The 18,527-nt window shown below is 46.2% G+C and overlaps 3 protein-coding genes across 3 annotated transcripts; 1 reads left to right on the top strand and 2 right to left on the bottom strand.

Moving 5' to 3' along the window:
• Nucleotides 1-97: 97 nt before the first annotated feature.
• On the bottom strand, nt 98-528 carry EDB91DRAFT_1084767 (fungal hydrophobin; the record flags this gene model as incomplete). Its single annotated transcript, XM_041315814.1, has 3 exons — nt 98-145; nt 199-360; nt 424-528. 3 exons carry the CDS (start codon nt 526-528, stop codon nt 98-100), a joined length of 315 nt encoding a protein of 104 aa, XP_041173921.1.
• A 13,244-nt stretch (nt 529-13,772) lies between these two features.
• On the bottom strand, nt 13,773-14,196 carry EDB91DRAFT_1251789 (fungal hydrophobin; the record flags this gene model as incomplete). The annotated part of the gene is made up of 3 exons (XM_041323427.1): nt 13,773-13,820; nt 13,874-14,035; nt 14,092-14,196. The coding sequence occupies 3 exons, from the start codon at nt 14,194-14,196 to the stop codon at nt 13,773-13,775; spliced, it is 315 nt and encodes a 104-aa protein (XP_041173920.1).
• A 1,905-nt stretch (nt 14,197-16,101) lies between these two features.
• Nucleotides 16,102-17,656, top strand: EDB91DRAFT_1349084 (uncharacterized protein; the record flags this gene model as incomplete). Its single annotated transcript, XM_041326002.1, has 4 exons — nt 16,102-16,393; nt 16,469-16,890; nt 16,939-17,195; nt 17,242-17,656. The coding sequence occupies 4 exons, from the start codon at nt 16,102-16,104 to the stop codon at nt 17,654-17,656; spliced, it is 1,386 nt and encodes a 461-aa protein (XP_041173919.1).
• Nucleotides 17,657-18,527: the final 871 nt, after the last annotated feature.

Here is an 18,527-nt window from a genome sequence, read left to right as displayed (position 1 = left end):
TGACTAGTGCATAGCAGGCAACGCACTGACAAGAATAACGTTCAAAGTATGGTATTACTGTCTCAGAGAGCACCTGCATCCTCACGCCATAATCCGTTCAAGCGTTGACATTGATAGGAGTGCAGCCAAGGCTGACGACACCATTCTGGAGAGGGTACGTTAGTTGAGATCTAAAACCGTGGAACATTTGGCACTCACGTAGCTGTTGTCCTCGCAGCACAGTGGCTGCTGGTTAGCTTCACAGCCACTGGAAGTGCCAACGACGGTGACGCCGGAGCATGTGAGACCCACAACAGCGTCCACCGCTGCAGCAACGTCGACGATGCCGTACTCAGGGTACATCCACTGAGCCGTTGAATACTACAAGTTTTTTTAAAAAAAAATGAGAACTTCATTGCAGGTCTTGCAAAATTCTGAACTCACGCTGGTAGAGCTCTCGCAGCACTGAATGGTACCAGTGTCACACTGGCTGCTCTGAGCAGCAGCAAAGAGGGCAAACGGAAGGAGAGCGAGAATACTGGCGATCATTTTAGGTGATAAAAGTTGATTGAGAATGGTCTACTGAGCTCGGTGGGTGGAGATGATAGGATGCTTGAGAGGATGCTGGTTCGTCTTTTTTTGCCTTGCTTTTATGCATTCTCTGTTGATCAGGCTGTACGGTTACGAAACATTCAAAGGTGAAAATTTTCAATCCCGGCTTCGGATTCTGATCAACAGATCTGTAGTCCCATGCCACTTGGTATTACTCAGTGAATCACCAGTACGTTGTCCATCTTCGGCGATAGCATTCAATCCTCGTAGGAGGCTAATTACGCTGCTCTGCCGTACATCCTGCCAGATGATGGGCCAGAACGGCCTGCGATCGCACGCAGAGTCTACAAGTAGCCTATTGGACGCCCGCTCTCGTCACTCAAAAATTTAAAATGATTCTTCGGGTCGGCATTTGTAGTCGCAAGTACTGATGGGGCCCGAAACAAATTCCTGATATTATTGGGAACTGGACAATACCCTCATCTCCGGAAGTTGCGATTGCAACAGAGGGAGCAGAACGCGCTAGATCACAAGTGTGGTAACATTTTTGCTGCGTCCGTTTTGAGTGAAGACTAAGTATGTACATCTCCAGAGTATCACAGTGGACACGACAGCCTCTTTAATTTCGTGCCATAAAGGGACTGATTGGCGGGCGTAAGCGCTAATCATGCCAGCGGACAACACAAGTTTCTCGTTGACCGTAGCGTCGATCTAGTGCCGATCAGTCATGGGCAGCAGCATCCCTGTCCACCTCGAAGGCTGCGGGGTACGATGCCGTGGGAGACATCGCACGTTTTGCCGAATCTTTTACTGGAACATGCTAGACAAGATGAAACACCCGACCATCCCTCGCTGTGTGGAACGCGCAGGTAATGTAGCTCACTGTTGTAGAATTCTGTCGCCCTGCCCACCATTCCTATCCTAGCCGCTCTCTACTGTGTCCTCTTCGTATCAGGATCAGCATATTTCAATAGACCTGCTTTTCTTTGTCTTTCCATCGGGTTGTGTCTTCCTGTGCCTTTCTCCCCTCCGCGGTCACCGGCTAGTTTTGCAGACGCGGCAGATCCGATCATCAACTGGCCACTCTGTCGCCCCGCTCTGTGTTTACACAACAAATACAACCAAGTAATTTTTAGCGGTGGTGTCTGTAGAAAGAAAGTTCTTTTTTTTTCTAGCTGGGGGATACCGCGGTGATGTACAACATGATATCGCGGCGATATTTCTAATACATGTTTGTTTATAGCATACACAATGTTTCCTTCATCATCACGGTAATCTGTCGGTTTTCTAGTCCGATGTGCGAGCAAGTCACTGGAGATTGGCCACTCATAAATGAATACTTTTGGTATCCCGAACTGGCCAGGTTGGACCACTTTCGAAGATCAATACGTCCTGCGCGTGTTCGATCGTGCGCCGCGAAACGATCGCAAACATTTCGGAAGTACAACGTTATTCATAAACTTCTAAGTTCTGGCTCTTCCTTTAAGCCAAATGTCCGTGGTATCTCCACTCCCTAGCGGTGAATGGGTTATAACACCTGATAGTGCGCATCGACAATCGACGCCATGTTTCGAAGCATTGCGATGTATCAAAACCCAGGGGTGAGATGCCTCGATAGGGTCGATAGCTTACGAGTCAAGTATTTGGTTTGAAGCCATCGATGTTAGCCGGTGAACGCACGATGTCACGGAGTTCCGGATGAAAGTTGCCACTGTTGTCGGCAGAGATATCGAGAAGACCTTGCTTTCGTTATTCGAAGTAGGTCCTTAGCAACCCGCACTATCTTCAAGGTGTCAACAAGGATCGTCGGGATCTACAGTTGCGGACAAGCAAAGTCCGCAAATTTACGGACTGAATTTTCTGGGACGCACAACTTAACGGAAAGTGTTGGAAACAGTGATTTCATAGACTAATGGACATCTAGAATACATTTGCACGAGCCGATTTCTCATAGCTGCCATGTTGACATTTCCAGGGTCCAAAATTTGGCGCACCCCCTAAAAAATCGCTAAAAATATTGAAAAATGTGCAATCGATTGCTTTCGCTGAGTTGTCTCTGAATCAATAATCAGAAAAACATGAGTCCGTCAAAGAACGGCACAAAAAAACCTGTACAATTGACAATTGAACTCATCATGGCTCGCGGCCGTCCCAGAAAAAAAGCACGAAACATCACCGGTCTTTGACATCAAGTATCACATAGTGTTTCTCCTGCATCTGTGTTGGATTCAGCACCAGGCTCAACCCGAGAATCAAGTCCTTATCAAACAGAATCAGGCTGGCAGTCTGATTTGGAGGACGAGACACTTACAGTGGTTTTTGATGGATTAAAGATCAACTTCAAGCAAGAATATGTTGACCATGGATCAACGGACTCGGATGAATCAGACGTCGATGAAGAGGTTGAACTGGATGTATTGAATGACGAAGAATTTGGGAAGAAGCTTGTAGAGATGGCAGAAAGGGAAGATGGGAAGGATTGTGACTGGATTCCTGAAAGGCTGCAGAGGAAGATGCAAAAAGCTGCAGCGAAGCGCAAGCGTGAGTGCAAAAGCAACAAAAAATACCATACAGTATGATACAACTCACCCCCCTGAAGCACGACCTGCAACCTATGCTAAGGGCCCTGATGTCATGAGCAAGTCCAAGCGGACACAGCAGCACTATCAGAAAAGTTGGAGGGGCCAGGCATCACTCAGTTCATTCGGATTTCAGCAAACACGAGGCTCTATTGCTCCTGGGGCACTCTCTGACTCATCAGATGAACCAGCAGAGCCGGAGGCAGGGGCATCTGAGTCGAGCCCTTCAATAATCCTGCCTCATGCACGAAGTGTTTCGATGATGTCAGATCCAACTTTTGTCGATGATCGAGAGGCTAGTGATTCAGACGAGACTAATGCTGTGCAGGACAACACAACAAATGAGAACACCGATCCAGAAGATATCTCAGGCGAGGGCGATGCAGAGGAGTGGGAACGAGAGCTTGACGGCACACTCGCATCCAATACTGAAATCCGTGACTGGAAAACACTTCGTGTTCAAATCCAGAATGATCTTCGAGCTGGGCAGAAAGTTTTACCCCTTTCCCATATCAATCAGCTTCTGATTCTATCCAACTTCGCTACTCTTCGTCTCAAAGGTGCCTCCCATATTGGTGCCAGTTTAGAGATTGCTTGTCAGTGGCATGATGGGAATGGCAACTGGTTTGCACGTCGAGTCCGTGCACTGGCCTGTCACTACCAAATATTCGAACAGCTCCCTGTTGAAAGGCGAGGTGGTAGCAAGAATGCTCGATCCTTCTTGCATGATGAATCAGTGCAGAATTGTGCATGAACGTGGCTATCAAATTTGCCGACAGGAACTGTAACACCGTGAGCTCTGCAAAGTGCAGTCACGACAACAATCTTTCCTGAACTGGGTATTGTTCCCAAGCACCCAATTAGCGAACGCACAGCTCGGCGGTGGTTGATAAAGCTTGGGTGGCGGAAAACTGTGATAAGAAAAGGCGTTTACATGGATGGTCACAAGCGAGAAGATGTTGTGAAGTATCGACAGGAGGTTTACCTGCCTGCAATGGCAAAGTTCGAGGAACGGATGGTTCGATTTGAAGGACGAGAGTTGACGAGAGTTGATCCAACACTGAATCAAGGAGAACGTCAGATCAAGCCATACTGGCACGACGAATGTTGTTTTCACTGCCAATGATAATGCTCGAAATGCTTGGTGAGCCTTCTGTGACAGTCGTGGTGATACTGCAGCTCATTTTTCTGTTACAAGGTTAAAGCCTGACGAGCAACCTCTACACAAGAAGGGACGTGGACATCTGATTCACGTGTCTGATTTTGTCAATGAGGAAGATGGCTGGCTCATCTTGCAAGATTCTGACGGCACAATCCTAAAAGACGCCCAAAAAATCATTTATCCTGGTGCCGACGGTGACCCTTGGTGGACACACGACAACCTGCTCGAACAGATCAAATTGGCAATTGAAATCCACGAGGAAGTCAGCGGCCCAGATTGCCAAGCTCTCTTCATTTTTGATAACTCGTCAGCCCACGCAACTCTTCCTCCTGATGCTCTCAAAGCATTCAACATGAATAAATTTGATGGTGGCAAGCAGTGTCAGCAATGTGACACGGTCATCCCTCTAAATAATCCTGATATCTCGAAGTGCGGACTTGTGCAAAGGATGACTAATGCAAAAGACGAACCAAAGGGCCTGAAAACTGTTCTTGAGGAGCGTGGATTTAATGTCCAAGGCTTGCGTGTGAAGTGCTCTCCTGTCTGTCCAATCGATAACAAAAGTTGCTGTATGGCATGACTCCTCAGTCAACAAGATGATTTCTCGTGTCAGACATCAATGCTCGAGGAGTTGATTAGAAGCAAGGGTCATGAGTGTGTTTTTCTGCCGAAGTTTCATTGTGAACTGAATCCGATCGAGATGGTAAGTGGTCCATATATCCAAAGTTGACTCATAGCCTTAACTGTTGAGGCAGTACTGGGGCTGGTGCAAGTACCGTTACCGCGAGGTATCAAAACCGAGCTTTGCAACGGCCAAGAAAGTGGCGCGGGAAATCCTTGATTCCTGTCCAGTCGAGGTTATCTGGCAGTTTATCAACAGATCATACCGTTTTATGAGTGCATACAGAATAGGTTTGACCAGGAAAGCAGCAGAATGGGCTGTGTGCAAACAGAGACAGCACCGTCAGGTTTCACAGCGTGCAATGATGGCAATCGAAGCAGTCCTGTCATAGTTTTATTGTCATGTCATCAACAAAATATCATATGAGAAGTCAAAAAATTTGGCATGCCAAAAATGTCATGGGAAAAATTTCGGAGCAGTGTTTTTAGTTGTATTTTCACTGCCTGAGTTTGGATCTGGCCTTGGTTTGGCCTGAAAAATTCACCTGCAGGCCCTACAAAATTTGCGGACTTTGCTTGTCCGCAACTGTAGACTGAATCACCCTGCGGCAGCTCTCCCATTGGTGGTGGGCAACGCCCGCTGGCAAAGTGTGATGCTTATATAAGCTGACCCACGCTGCATACACACAGAAAAGTGAAACTTGATCCTATGTACCAAAGTATGGACTTTCGCATTAAGTGTTCGTGGGCAAAATGTCACAGATCAATATTCTAAACAAGACTGCAATTTCACGTTTGTGAGCAAATTTCAGCCTCAGTAATGGTTGGTTTTAGACCCCAATGGCACAAAACAAAAAATCTATTCTGAAATTATTGTTGGCTGGGGGGAAATGAAAATATTATTTGCTGTGTGCGAATGTAAATGACAACAGGTGTGGTACATAGAGGTCTCGGATGAAAACGGCCCCTGTAAATGGTAAAAGGTCAGCCACAATTGCGATTTTCCAAAAATGTGACTTACAGCTTTGGCGCTAATGTAGAAGGGATGATGTGCGACGCGCTGCCTCACTTCCCCAAAATATCTCTGCAAAGGTCAAGGTCCTCAAGTCATGCCTAGCTGCATCACAGGAAGATCACACTGTGCATTGATTTAGCATAAGCTTGATTCTGCTGCTTGTAATTCTGCCAAGGAAGCCTATTCCTCAGGTGTTGTGCTGGTGCTTGATCAAAACCAACTCACACACTTGCTTGATCCAGCTCTCAAGGATCAGATCAAGGTTTATTGCCATCTAGGAGCAGAGAAGCATATTCCACTCAAATCACACAGTCACAGTGCCTTGAGCTGCTCAGGAAGCTTTTGGCTCGTCACTCAGCACATTTATGAGGTAAATTGGTGACTCACGACAATGATCTTGATGACACAAATGATGACACTTAGGTGTAATATTAATATGCTCCCTAGCAAACATTGCATATAACCTATATTTACTTGATCACATAATTCAGTACTACACATAGGATACTTTAGTGTAGTCTACACTAGTTTTTACCACAATACAATGCACAATAACTGCTTTGCTGTCAAGTATTGCACTTGGTTTCAAGAAAATGTACCATTTAGGGGTTTTTGGCTTATATAAGTGTCACGCTTTACTGGTGGGCATTGCCCACCACCACTCCCATGTAGTGTCAGGGGCAGAAATATTTCAGGGCGAGTTCTGCCAAAAAAAAACAGCAGAATGGCAATTGGCAAATAAACAGAAATAGGCAGAAATGTTTTGCATGTTTTTGTGTGTTTCTAGAGTGGTTCAAGATGACGGTAAAAATGATCTAGCTATTGCATGGATGCTACACCCTCCAACAACAACAGTGTGTTGATGTTCCAGACTGCCTCCATGCCTTGTGACCCACAGCCAACCACATCAATCTCTTCGATAAATCCTGCAGGTGTGATTCTTTTATCAACCTTCTCCAGCTTGTTCTAATCAATAACACCTTCCTCAAAAATATCTGGGACTTCGCAAGTACCTTCAAGTTCTTGCAAGCCATGGCGTGAATCCAGCATCTCATTTTTGAACCTGCTAAATTCTTCGAGCAGCTCCTCATCCATTATTGACTCCAGACCTGCAAGAAATTTATTGTCTGAGTTGTGAGAGTCACCAGTGAGTGGAGGCACCCATGCGAAAGATCTTTGAAGTTCGTTTGCTAAGGCTATGTCAAGTCCATGCTCTGGTTGAGTGTGCATATGGGCATGTTTGTGACATGTTGGCTTGCTGGCTTCATGATCCACCTTGTGCAAGAAATTTGCATAGCTTGCTTGGAGTTTGCTAAGAGTTTCAAAAGTCTGAACTGATAGGTTACAGCGCTTCACAGATTGTACCCTGCCCAGACCTGAGAAATAATGCTTGACATTGGCAGCATGAGGTACAATCAAGTGGATTATGATTGCAAACACCTTCAATGGACAGCGCTCGGCACTGACTGGGAGGGTTTCCAACCAATCAAGTGCATCAGCTTGCCCTCCAGAAAATACTCCAGAGCATTTGTGATACTCTTTCAAGTCAGCGACGAGCATTTTTGCGAGCTGTTTGCTCCATCACCATTGTTTGGCAATGTTGAGAGCTACCTCCACCATGAACTTGAATGCACACCCATTTGCTGCTTGCAAAATTGTGAGTTTATGGCACATTGGGTGTAAGAATAGTGCGAGACTGTGAGTTTTTGTGTTCATTGTGAAAAAACAACGGTTGAAGACAGCTTTTGCATGTCGCCAGAAATTGGTATCATCTCCATCTTCAATTGGCAATTGAGAGATTGTTTTCGCAAGCTGAATTAGCCCAAGCATGCATGAAGTGAGTGATGATTCATGGTGTAGGAAGCCGATCACTACTAAGCTAGTATCCCCTATCTTTCTGATCCTCTCCGACCCACTTTCACACGCTGCCACTCCACATCAACATTGGCTGATGATCGGCCAAGTTGGTCATGATCGATCCAAGTCAGACATCATCCACACATGCAATCAGTCACTGTCCATCATCTCATGTCATTGGCCTGTCGTCTACTGGTATGTATATCTCTTACTTTGATTGCTTTCCATCCCCATTCACATAATCGGACCGCTTATCAGCCTTTTATCGCCCCACCTCACACCTTATTACATGGACACAGAGAAACAAGTATTTAGCAATCCATGAGGCATCTTAAGCAACCCAAAGTTCCCCTTCATCGCTTAGTCTCATTTACTATATATTCCACCCATGTTCTTAGTAGTTTCTGGAGCAAAATTCTCACTTGGAATGATTTCTTGTGTGATTTCTCATTGAGTTGTTGGCCAACTCTCTGAAATGTTCGCTCATTGTACTATGCACACACCTCCTCTATCCCACTCATTCATCACTCAGGTCCACTCAGGGCCTCTCCACTTTGCTCAGTTTCACTCACTCTTTGCTCAACATTCGCTCGGCCGAGTTTGCATTGGCATTGGCATTGACATCAACTATTAGGTTGGACAGTACAACTTGTTGTTCATGGTTTGCATTGCACTGCTTCCCCTATAAAGTCAAATGCACTTGAATTGGCTGCAGTTGCGCTGATATTGCAGTAGCAACCAAAACCCACAACAGGACTCCTCATCTCCAATAAGGTCAACAATCGGCTTCATGACCTTGATGCCTTGTTCGATGGCAGGCCAAAACTCTGCGTCACGTAGGACAATGTTGATAAAATCTGGGGCAACAGGTGAGAGGCCCCCGATCTTCTTTTGTGCATCTTCTCGCACACCAGTCCCTGTAGTTATTATGCATCTAGTATTCTCCTTAGCCGGTTTTTCAATGCATTACAACATGCTAAGTAGCAGACCCACAGTCCATAGCTCAGCCAATTACAGTACCAGTAGTTCGGTCATTTGTATTTCAGTCAATTTTCCAGCCTAGTCATTGGTAACTTAACTTGAACATCAAATGAAAGCTGGTGATGGATGAGATTTTATAAACACAATGTACAGTACTACTAGGAACAGTGATCAGGCACAGTGCAGGTTAGGGAATGTTGGGAATCAAGAGGTCCAGTAACAAGTGCTTGGCCAATTGAGGTGGTGCATCAATGAGATCTTCTGGTAAAAGAAAAGGTGCCCATAGGACACGAAAATGGCTAGCAAGCCTGCGACGGATGTTAGCCTGTTGGGCAGCATAAGCTCACAAACCTGCTACATCAGCAGCACACTCCCCAATATGCCCATTTCCCTGTCCTTCCACTATGCTCCCTGCCAGGCAAAAAATTGCAGCACCCTGTGCATCTCTTCCCTCAGTAATTTCACCTCTTCCAACCATCGCAGTGCCCTTGCACGACTTTTGCACCACTCAATTCATACACCTTGTAGCATGTCAGCTCACAAAATATAGATCACGACAAGTGCTTACTGTCATTGTCACCTTCATTGCCATGATCAATACCATCCATCATCCAAATCCACGATATGTGACATCTCCCTTCGCCAGTAGCAAACGGATCCACGAGGGGCTTGATGTGATCGTCTGCCAGTTCTTGCAACCTGCCCTGCCAATCTTTCTTCTTCATAATCGTAGCTAGGGCCTTGAGTGCTGTCCACACCAACCTGTATTGTTTCACCTAGGCAGTGCACCTTCGGTGGACACAAGCAAGAGTGTTCTGACCTCAAGTGTTTGCACCCTGGCCACACATCCATTCTCTTTTGAATGTTAGGAGTGAGCAATGAATCCGCAGGCACTGCCGAAGTTCTTCCAGTGCATTGTAGGCCTGTGCATAGCGCAATTCCCATTCGTCGTCTCATAGGTGTGGATCGCATGGCTTAGTCTTCAGCTGTGAAGGTAGCCATAGCTGCATACATTCAGTATTCTCATGGCTCTTGCATGCAGCTGCATGATCAATAAGACTTTGAACGGCTGGGATGTAAAGGACCTGCGCGCAACACCACATATTGATCCAATGACGGAGCAAGTTCCGCATTCGCATGAGGTTGCCTTTCTGCGTGTCAGTAGCATGTTGACCCATTGACTCGACAGTATTGCCCAAACGGCACCTTCAAACTCTGTCAGCTTATTTATGACTATCAGAGGGCAATTACTTACTGTTCCTCTTCAAGGTCCATCCCAGAAGCAATGAGCATGCTGGGTGAAATTTCTGGGTGCAAAGAGGAGTCTATACCTCACCAAAGCTCCTCAGCCTCTAGCTCCACGAGCTATAGTTGTACTCCCGCTTGTGTTATAGCTAAACAAAATTGTTAGTCCAAGATCTCTGTAGAATAACAGAAAATACTCACCCATAGCTTTTGCCTCGAGTGGATTAGGGATTGAGGTGTCATTTGGATTCTCTTCCCAAGTCTTCATTTCTGCCAACCATGCAGAGCAATGCTGAGGAGTTATAGCAACATTGAATTCCTCAAATGCAACTTCATGTGCAGCCTTCTCAGTAAGAGCACCCCTCATCTTGTGGAGGAGAGATGTGCCCAACCCAACAGTCTTTTTCCAGTTCCAGTCTCCGAAGTGGTCATCTAGTGTGTCACAGCGACAGCCAGGACCCATTGCCTTTGTACTCAAGGCCATGGGGTTGATATTTGACCAGCCTCTCTCTGGAGCCTCACCATCCATTCGGCCGACAAACCACATGAAGTTAAACAAGAAGACTGTCTGATATTTTCCAACATGCGCGGTGTGGGGAATTCCCCCACTGTAGGTGTAAAACCCCGTCCTTTCCGCATCATCTCACATCAGTTCCGCATATTCCGCACATTCCGCATTTCCCACGCATCGTCCGATGGGTTCTGCATTCCCACACATCCTTCAGAACTCGCCCGCACTATCCGATATTCCCGCGCATCGTCGGACAACCTTCGCATGTCCTGCCCCCATCCTTCCAGGTCCATTGGTACGCTGTATCCCTCTTCCTGCTGTTCCTAACGTTATCCGGATCAAACTGACACATGCCCTTATGGCACGGACCCCTATTCTGGAGTATTGCGCCCATGTACACTGCCTGCCTTCACTTCCGCTTCCTGAGAGACTTACTACCTGTACCTCAGTGTTCCTTAAAAATAATCTTCCCTTTAAGTAGTGGTACTCAGGGCTTGGGGGTATTTTTATCGAATCCCATCTTTTACCTTCCCACTTTTCCTTCACCTTACTAGAGGATCGCTTTGACTTATGCCCACTATCAATCTAACCTTGTGATATACTTCCTTCGACTTCGCCTGCGAGTTCCGACGAATCAGTACGTTCCGTGCTTTATCCATTTGAGTTCCGTTTCATTCCTTTCCATTCCGCTTGAGTTCTGCTCGGGTTCTGCTTGTTCCGTGTGAGTTCTGCTTGTTCCGCTTGTTCTGCTTGTTCTGCTTGTTCCGCATTTTTGTGGATCCTCATCCTACCTGCAGGAGGGTTGATTAGGGTCATTTAGACAGGGACTAGTACTCCCCAGTAGCAATCCCCTTTAGGGTCAAACGTGCTTGCTCTCAAGTGAGGCAGTAGGCAGCAAAGACCCAACTGTGTAGTAGATTGATTTCTCTCCGCTGCACTTGTTGTACCCACAGCGGGGAGGTGGAATTTTGGTATGAAGAAGCATATAACCTTTGTAAGATAGTCTAAGCCGAGGGATTGAGGGAAGGACTTCATGCAGGCCAGAGGTTTTTGTGCCATTGGCATGCAATATCATATGATACATTAAGCATCTTGAGCTGTGTACCACGCAAAGTTGAGAAAAACAAATAATCCATGTTGATATACCTGTTAAGTGCATGATAAGACATGGCACATATGAGCACAGTGGGACCATAACTTACTTCTTGCCTTTCTGCAAATCCCCAACTCCATTCAGCCATTTAAAATTATGATGGGCACAGTCTACTGTGCCAACGCCTGTAGCAGCAAGCCCTTGCGACTGTTTTGTATCTGCCATATTGACAGTGTTGTGACTTGAACACATGCTTTTCTGTAAGACAGTGTGAGTAGACATCAAGTTACTAATCAATGGGTCACATACCTCCTGTGCATCATTGAGATGTTCAGCCAGGAAGGCCTTGTAGTCCTTCTCCTCAATGAAGTATGCCCAGCCTTTTGAAAGGCTAGGGTCTGCTTGATCACTTGACACATTCTGTCTCTTCAACTGAAAGTTTGTGTCAATTGCTAAAAATACTGCATACAACCACCTAATGACATCAGCCTCTCACTGTGATTAATTTATGTAGGACTACATACTGTTTTGCTTTCATGGCAGTTTGCCAACCATCAGGTAGATTCTTCCCCAGCTGCAGACATGCTGGACATAGAACCACACATTTGCCCTGTGATGTACCATCTACGCCACTGGGATCATGACCATGTCTGAAAATTTTCAGCATTGTGAGATGCTGCCATTCACAAACCAGGGACTGATCCTACTGACATATACTCTTGATATATTGTATATACTAGTGAAGAGATGTTAGAAATAATATTCACCAGTCTATATACCTAAACACTAAAAAATGCGAACTGGTTTATGTTCTTTGAGAGGTATTCATGAATTTAACATATCTACTGATGTAGGACACTTCAGAGGCTCAAATAAGCGGTGTAATATATTCATTAACACTATAATATATGATATATACAGTCAGAATTGCTTCCCTGCTAAAGGGGCAAAATATCAAATATGTTTTAGTCCTGGGATGCACATATTGTAGTCAGCACTGTAGACTGCTGTACAAGCTCTCAGACAATGAAAAAAGCGGTCTATTGTATCATTTTATGTATGTACATGCCATTCTACTACTTATATACATGAGTGAGCAAGGGGAAAGCTCTGGTGCAGCAGTAGAGCCAGGGAGGTATGTGGGAATAGTGAGATTATTGGAATATCCCAATTGGGTGATTTTTCCGGTGGTAGTGCTATTCTTGGAAGCCTGAGAATCACCAAAGGAATCAGAAGCCATCAAGCTAATCACCAAAGGAGTCAGAAGCCATTAAGCTTAATTGTAGGGGATTGATGGTTTACAAACAAACTTACAAAACCATACCGTTTCTAATCAGTGAGTATTATGCTTAATTTTAACAGTATAGCCTGGATGGCCCTTCTCATCGACACTTACATCAAGGATCCACCCAGCGCGAACATCTTTTTGACACCAATACTGGCAGCTTTCCGTCTTCTTTTCTCGCTCTCGTCCACCAGCCGAGGCTTTGCTGCCAATGCTGGCGGCTTCGGTGCGTTTTTTTTGCCCTTGGACTCTACTTGATTGGCGCTTATAGAACCCTTCATTAGCAGCCTTGTCTGCAATATAAATTGATCATCACTCCGAGACCTACTCACTTCTCATCACTCCGCCTCGTCCACCGGCCAGGCCTTAAAAAGATTCGAGGCTTTGCTGCCAATGCTGGCGACTCTCAGTGCGTTTCACTCCGAGACCTACTCACTTCTCATCGCTCCATCTCGTCTACCAGCCGGGCCTTAAAAGATTCGTTTATAGAACCCTTCATCAGCAGCCTTGTCTACAATATAAATTGATTATCGAATCATGTCAGATCTAATAGTGCAGTACTAATTTTTCTACGGTACGAGAGTGTGTATGCGACGGAGTGATTATGTGTGTGCGTCTCGTTTGTGTGTGTGTGGCGTCTGTGCGTGTGAGTTTTGCATGTGAAGAATAGTTGAACAGATCTAGCGCCATAGTGGCCACAATCATCCAAGTAGGAAGCCTGCACACGCTCTTTTCGGTCATAAGGTAAGAGAATAACTTTCATTGGTAAATAGATAGGTATCATGGTACTTTTACTGACGAGTGCATAGCAGGCAACGCATTGACAAGAATAACGTTCAAAGTATGGTATTACTGTCTCAGAGAGCACCTGCATCCTCACGCCATAATCCGTTCAAGCGTTGACATTGATAGGAGTGCAGCCAAGGCTGATGACACCATTCTGGAGAGGGTACGTTAGTTGAGATCTAAAATCGTGGAACATTTGGCACTCACGTAGCTGTTGTCCTCGCAGCACAGTGGCTGCTGGTTGGCGACACAGCCACTTGAAGTGCCGACGACGGTGACGCCGGAGCATGTGAGACCCACAACAGCGTCCACCGCTGCAGCAACGTTGGCGATGCCGTACAGAGGGTACATCCCCTGAGCCGTTGAATACTACAAGTTTTTTTAATGAGAACTTCATTGCAGGTCTTGCAAAATTCAGAACTCACGCTGGTAGAGCTCTCGCAGCACTGAATGGTACCAGTGTCACACTGGCTGCTCTGAGCAACAGCAAAGAGGGCAAACGGAAGGAGAGCGAGAATACTGGCGATCATTTTAGGTGATAAAAGCTGATTGAGAATGGTCTACTGAGCTCGGTGGGTGGAGATGATAGGATGCTTGAGAGGATACTGGTTCGTCTTTTTTGCCTTGCTTTTATGCATTCTCTGTTGATCAGGCCAGTGTACGGTTACGAAACATTCAAAGGTGAAAATTTTCAATCCAGGCTTCGGATTCTGATCAACAGATCTGTAGTCCCATGTCACTTGGTATTACTCAGTGAGTCAGCAGTACGTTGTCCATCTTCGGCGATAGCATTCAATCCTCGTGGGAGGCTAATTGCGCTGCTCTGCCGTACATCCTGCCAGATGATGGGCCAGAACGGCCTGCGATCGCACGCAGAGTCTACAAGTAGCCTATTGGACGCTCGCTCTCGTCACACTCAAAATTAAAATGATTCTTCGGATCGGCATTTGTAGTCACAAGTACTGGTGCCCGAAACAAATTCCTGATATTATTGGGAACTGGACAACGCCGTCATCTCCGGAAGTTGCGATTGCAACGGAGGGGGCAGAACACGCTAGATCACATGTGTGGTAACATTTTTGCTGCGTCCGTCTTGATTGAAGGCTAAGTATGTGCATCTCCAGAGTATCACAGTGGACACGACAGCCTCTTTAATTTTGTGCCATAAAGGGACTGATCGGCGGGCGTAAGCGCTAATCATCCAGTGCACAACAAAAGTTTGTCGTTGACCGTAGTGTCGATCTAGTGCCGATCAGTCATGGGCAGCAGCATCCCTGTCGACTCGAAGGCTGCCGGGTACGATGCCGTGAGAGACATCGCATGTTTTGCCGAATCTTTTACTGGAACATGCTAGACGAGATGAAACACCCGACCATCTCTCGCTGTGTGGAACGCGCAGGTAATGTAGCTCACTGTTGTAGAATTCTATCGCCCTGCCCACCATTCCTATCCTAGCCGCTCTCTACTGTGTCCTCTTCGTATCAGGATCAGCATATTTCAATAGACCTGCTTTTCTTTGTCTTTCCATCGGGTCGTGTCCTCCTGTGCCTTTCTCCCCTCCGCGGTCACCGGCTAGTTCTGCAGACGCGGCAGATCCGATCATCATCTGGCCGCTCTGTCGCCCCGCTCTGTTTTTACACAACAAATACAACCAAGTAATTTTTAGCGGTGGTGTCTGTAGAAAGAAAGTTCTTTTTTCTAACTGTTATAGCAGACACAATGTTTCCTTCATCATCACGGTAATCCGTCGGTTTTCTAGTCCGATGTGTGAGCAAGTCACTGGAGATTGGCCACTCATAAATGAATACTTTGAGTGTTCCGAACTGGCCAGGTTGGTCCACTTTCGAGGATTAATACGTCCTGAACATGTTCGATCGTGCGCCGCGGAACGATCGCAAACATTCCGGACGTACAACATTATTCATAAAACTCTGGCTCTTCCTTGAAGCCAAATGTCCGTGGTATCTTCCCTCCCTAGCGGTGAACGTATGATAATACCTGATAGTGCGCATCGACAATCGACGCCATGTTTCGAAGCATTGTGATGTATAAAAACCTAGGGGTGAGATACCTCGATAGAGTCGATGGCTTACGAGTCAAATATTTAGTTTGAAGCCATCGATGTTAGCCGGTGAACGCACGATGTCACGGAGTTCCGGATGAAAGTTGCCACTGTTGTCAGCAGAAGATCAGCAGAAGAAAAATGGGAATATCGAGAAGACCTTACTTTAACCCTACTCAATAACAGTTTATTTCACCAGTTTATTTGCTGCTCAAACGATAAGCGGTGGGAAATAAACTGACAGCGTTATTGAGTGGCAGTTTATTTGCCAGTTTATTTCATACGCGAAGTTGTCGGAGTGAACTGAGAGTGATTGTGATGCCGAGCAGCTGAAGTACGATTGATGAGGAGCAAAAGTATACCAGCATCGAGTATGAGTGACTACTGGAGCGAAGACGGACAACAGAAGCTCGCACTCGAGCTTGCTTCATGGGACCACATCTCTCTTTTGCAAACCCCCGATTTTTCCGATCAGCTCTCTGCACCCGCTGAACTCAACTATGCTGTTGACCCGATAACTGGGATGCGTCGTTCTCCGCGCAAGCATCGAGATCAGCACCAACACTCACAAAACTATACCCTCCCACCAATTTCATCCCTACTCACCACCAGCACACCGGGTGGCTATCTCGAAGATCTTTATGCAAATTTTTCTCCGAGTCCTAGTCGCATCGCAGATCAGCAAAACCCCCAGCATGATTTGCAAAACTTACTCCTACATTAGCACTATGGAACCCAAGTTCACGCCAGTGCCGTCTCTGGAGACACCACACCACTACCATCGAACAGTCCCGCAACAACATTACCCACAGGTCCAAGTCCAACGGAGGCTATCGTGTCTAGCGTTGAGAAGCCTCCATCGAAAGCTCCCCGCCGGGCACAGGCCAAAAAGCCCAAGTCGGACACCAACAAAAAGAAAACACGCACCAAGGGTGCAGGTAGCAAGTCTGGGCCTGCAGGTCGTCGAGACCATGGTGGTTCGGACAGCGAAATCGCAAAATTGAGTCCCGAGGCAATCAAAGACTCAAAAATCAAAACTCCTGTGAAGTCAGAGAGCATACGAGGACTCACTGACGACAACAAAGTTAAAGTTGTCGAGTATGTGACGTCGCCAGAGCGCTGGCCTAGTTTTAAAGTTAACCAAGCGCACTACTGGAATAATGTGAGTGGCAGTTGAGTGTCTCGTACATGGAACTTACCTGTACATCAGATCTCTGGGAATTTGTTGAAGGGTCGGGTGACATCTGAACAGGTTCGTAATTTCTGGCATGGTCAGGCCTGGGAGAAGTACAAAGCAGTCCGTGAAAGGGAGGAACATACTGGTGGAGGAGATGGAGACGAAGATGGGTCAGATGCCGAGTGTAAGCCATTGAGTGCTAAAAAACGGAAGAGAGGTTCTGGTGAATTCTCCGCTAAGGTGTTGGACGAGTTTGCAAAGTCCAAAATTTACCAGTTAATTGATGCAGTGTGCGTACAAAATCCATACAAAGTTCAAGTGCTGATGTACAAACAGTGCTCGCAATGATGAGAGCGTCATCCGTCATCGTGAATATCATTCAGCTACCCCTCTATCTGATGAAGATGCCTCACCCATGAAAAAACGGATCAAACGCTCGGAATCCTATGATGGTGACACCTCACAACTGCTTCAGCAAGTCATTGGACGAATTGAGGAGCGAGACAAAAGGCAAGCACAGCTTGATGCCAACAATATAGAGCTTGCTCAAAAGAAGGACAAAAGGGATGAGGAGGAACGTGCTGAACATTGTGAGGCTGCAGCAAGGCAAGCAGAATGTGAACGACAGGATGCATTCGACAAACAGTGGGATCGCTGCATGCTGATGGTTGGTAATACAAATCCACGTGTTCATGCATATGGAGAGAAGCTTCTTGACGAGCTGATGGGAGAAAGAAGCAACATGATGTAATGTGCCTACATACAAGAATAATCAAGGAGGTTTTTTCGACGTAGCAGGCCTGTGCAAAATAAATCATCCCCCTCTAAGTCTGGGTGTTCCTCTGCCTCTCCTCAGACTCCTGTTACATTCTCGTCTTCATCCCCATAAAATCCATCAATGCTTGTTGGGTCATCCCCAAGACCTTCAACAATATTGTGAACGATCATCAGAGCCTCGAGAATGCAATACATATCCTGCAAATTCTGACCAGGCATACATCGTAGGGTGGGAAAATGACCTTTGAGTCGACCGAATGCATGCTCAATGAAGATTCGCAGAGAGGACAACTTTCGATTCCAATTTTTGCGACGGGTCACTTTGACTGGGTCGTTGGTAAGGTCATGGTCGTGAAATGGTCAGATAGAGAACTTGGTGAGAGGATATCCTGCAGTAAATATTACAAATTGCACATGTAATGACAGCTTGAAAATGCCTTTGTCGACGAGGATATATTCATGGGTATTGAAATATTTGCCTCTGTTTCACCACAGGTGCGAGTTTCTGAACACCCTGCTGTCTTGAACACAGCCTGGCCAACCAAACTTGTAGGACGTGAACATTGCATGGTGATCACACATAGCCTGCACAATAAGCTAATGACATGGCTGGCATATTCTCGTACAAAAATAAATGAACTTATAGCATAGAATTTCTTGCGACAGTAGTAAGCAAAAGGATTCCACAAAGGCTTGTCTTGGAGTCTGATATAGCTACCATCCCCTATGCCAATACAGCCGGGAAAACCCCACTCGTCCATTGCATCAGACAACTGCTGACGTCGGACAGGACCAGGCCATGTCAGGAATCGAGAGCGAAGGCGGTGAAATGCCATGCACACACG

Source organism: Suillus paluster (assembly GCF_016628075.1).
Source record: "Suillus paluster strain FC165 chromosome Unknown EDB91scaffold_58, whole genome shotgun sequence".
Lineage (NCBI taxonomy): Eukaryota > Fungi > Basidiomycota > Agaricomycetes > Boletales > Suillaceae > Suillus > Suillus paluster.
Note: the sequence above shows the minus strand (reverse complement) of the source record. Positions and strands in the feature narration are given on the sequence as shown.